The following is a 2,996-nucleotide window of genomic DNA, read 5'->3' as shown; positions in this document are numbered from 1 at the left end:
TAGCAAAATTATTAGGATTTTAAATTTGATTAAATGGCCAACTCATAGAGAAGAGTGTATACATATATATCCGAATATTAACAGAATGCATGATATTGGTCTATGCTTCATCTCATCTTTACACAACATATATAATCCTATGGTAGCCCCCTAAGAGGCACTACTTGTTGGAACAGAAGACGCCTCCGGCTGAGCGTCACTGGCCATAGTTTCCGGCAGTGAGGGTTCTTGCTGAGCCACCGGTGGAGTTTCTGGTAGTGAGGTTTCTTGCTCGGCCACTGGCGGAGCGTCTATGACGGAGGGGGCAAGAATTTCTGAAGTCTTGAACTTGTTGATGTAGTAGCTAAGAGACGGACCACTGTAATCCACTGGTTTTGGTCGAGACGGGGCATCTTTGCCGACTTGGAGGAGTATAGAGGAAGCTGAAGCGATTGCGATAAGGGCAATGCCTGCTACGATTGCTGCTGTGTTCTCAGCCCCATCAGATGAAGATCCTGCAGTACCTGAGCTTATCGCGCTCTCTGCAACATATACTGCAGGCTAAAGTGACAAGAAAAGCTATTCATCAGCAAAAAGCAATAGAATTGAGCCAATAAGAAAAAGCCAATAGTATTAGATCAAGAGTCCCATCTCAAGAAGATGCAAGATTTCATGACATCTTTTGTCTAAAGCTAATGCATCTTCCGTGGAAGTGAAGATCTTTGACAGAATAATGAAACAAATAAAAAGGAAACACCCAAAAAAATAATATATATCAAAGGAGACCAAATATAACACCAAACTGATAAGATCAAGAAGCATAATTTTCTTTCTTATCCTTGATTCAGCAATTGCAGTGAAGAACCTAAGATCAAACTCAAAGAAAGAGCCAAATGTATCTTGCAAATTTGTTGAAGAGATTTCCAAAAGGCTCACAAAACAAGCTAACTGGTCAAAGACCCCTAAATTTCTTGTTGTTGTTATGCATCCACTACATTCTAATGCATATCACAAAAACATAACAACCCTTTCCTCAGCAAAGTTTGAAGCTTTATTCTCTCAATTGAAAACCTATATCGCTATATATCCATCCAAATTCTAATCAGTTTTGGATGAGTCTCACTGTTTCCCTAACATGTACTAAAGTCTGAAACTTACTAGGAAATACAGATAACCTCCTAAAACAGTGGGGATAGATAGATGGGAGAATGAAAGAGGTACCAACCTCAATAGAGTAAACATTAGTCTGACCAGCAGTATCTTTCTCAACATAGCCAGTCCAACCACGAGGCTTCCGAGGTGGGAATGTTCCCACCACTTTAGTCTTCTCTCCAGCTAACCATTCCATACTCACAGTTCCAACCTGTTGTGTGTTTCAGCCACCAAACCCCCATCAATAACATCACTTCAATTGTAAAAAAGAAACCCACTTTTTGTAATAACTTCAATTCTCATAAACACCAATTCTATTGAAGGTTTCACTAAGTAACCAGTCTTGGAGACTTAAATACTAAAATCTTATAGGAAAAGGCTGACTCTTTGTAAGAACCCAATAGCAAAGAACGAAGCAGATACAGATTCAAAGCTTCTTGTTAAAAGAGAAGGGATTGAGTTACCTACCTCTTTCTCGGGAGCACATTCTTCGGCATTACAATCAGCATCATCGGAAGAAGCTCTGACGACGGAGACGAGAAGTTTCCGTCCACCGGACTTTGGATTGAGGAATCTGACAAGAGGTTTGGGGGATGCAAAGACGTAGCCGTTTGGGGATAGCAAAACGTTCGACATGGTTTGATCAGTCAGGTTCGGAGAAGATTCTTGGGTTTGTTTGTTTGTTCTATCTTTCTCAGAAACAGAGAAGAAGATAAAGAGAGAGACGAAAGCTGTGTGTGGTGGGCTTTTTCACTAGCCTTACTACGCGTGTAACTGCCAAACCCACAAAATTATTATTTTTACTAGGTATTGTGCCCCCGCAATATCGCGGGGGAGTTCATTTTAATCAAATAGTTATTACAAATTTATTTAATTAATTATTTTTATAAAGATAATTAATAATAATGTCAAAATGTACAAATTTTTAAAACTTTGTTTATATATTAATTGATAAATATTCTTAAAAATAATGTTACCTTCACATGTAATTAAATAAATAATAATTAATGCTATAGACATATGATTAAAAAAATCTTTATGATTATATAAATAATGATTAGTACTATAAACATATGATAGATAATTGTATTTTTTAAATAAAATTTAATGTACTCAGATCCACATATCTAAAAAAAGAAACATAAAGAAGAGTTGTAATGAAAATATGACATTTTATAAAAGAAAATGTTAAACGGTTATAAATATAAATAATCAAAACAGAAATATACGATTAAAAAATAAACCAAAAGTTGCAGTTTTTTTGACAAATAACTTTAATTCAATTAAAAGACAACAAACAATTATTTAATTATATTTTAGTATCATAGACACAACCATAAATATCAAATTTTCCAAAAGTTGCAAAGAGTTCACAATAGAAATCGAAAGCTTTAATGGTTCATCAAATAAACTAAATTTTGTCGTGGTTTTTTTAAAAAGGTTGTAATAATTCATTTAATTATATTTTTGTAATTAAAATCTAGTAAATAATAATTTATGAAGATTTACTCCAAGTGATGTGATCTTAAATATTAAATATAGCAAATGTGTTGCAATGATTCAATTAAATAGGTTAGAATAATTTAGTTTAATATATTTTAATAAATAAAAATTCATAGTTTATGAAGAATTTTACTCAGATACTGAATATAATTAATATTTACTTCATCTGTCTCTAATAGATTGATGTTTTAATATTTTTCTTGTTCCTAAATGATTAATGTTGTACATTAAGATACTATTTTTTTTTACTTTATATATTTCTCCACATGACATGTTATCTAAGGTTTATATTTTCTCTTTCTACCAAAAAGTAATTATAAATTAACTTATATATATAATTTAATTTTTTCTTAGTATATGTG

General features: G+C 33.0%; 1 protein-coding gene across 1 annotated transcript; it reads right to left on the bottom strand.

Moving 5' to 3' along the window:
* On the bottom strand, positions 1-1,963 carry LOC104708402 (protein MAINTENANCE OF PSII UNDER HIGH LIGHT 1). The gene is made up of 3 exons (XM_010424964.3): positions 1,600-1,963; positions 1,205-1,342; positions 1-540 (listed from the first exon to the last, which is right to left on the bottom strand). The coding sequence occupies exons 1-3, from the start codon at positions 1,765-1,767 to the stop codon at positions 151-153; spliced, it is 696 nt and encodes a 231-aa protein (XP_010423266.2). The 5' UTR covers positions 1,768-1,963; the 3' UTR covers positions 1-150.
* Between the last annotated feature and the right edge of the window lie 1,033 nt (positions 1,964-2,996).

This window comes from Camelina sativa, chromosome 8 (genome assembly GCF_030686135.1).
Source record: "Camelina sativa cultivar CO46 ecotype springtype chromosome 8, ASM3068613v1".
Taxonomy (NCBI): domain Eukaryota; kingdom Viridiplantae; phylum Streptophyta; class Magnoliopsida; order Brassicales; family Brassicaceae; genus Camelina; species Camelina sativa.
This window is presented reverse-complemented; position numbering and strand designations above follow the sequence as displayed.

Excerpts from the sequence above, each read along its gene's own strand:
- LOC104708402 (XM_010424964.3), bottom strand. The coding sequence starts at position 1,767 with ATGTCGAACGTTTTGCTATCCCCAAACGGCTACGTCTTTGCATCCCCC. Across the intron at positions 1,343-1,599 it reads AATGTGCTCCCGAGAAAGAG|GTTGGAACTGTGAGTATGGA; the intron begins GTAGGTAACTCA and ends AACACACAACAG. Across the intron at positions 541-1,204 it reads CTAATGTTTACTCTATTGAG|CCTGCAGTATATGTTGCAGA; the intron begins GTTGGTACCTCT and ends TTGTCACTTTAG.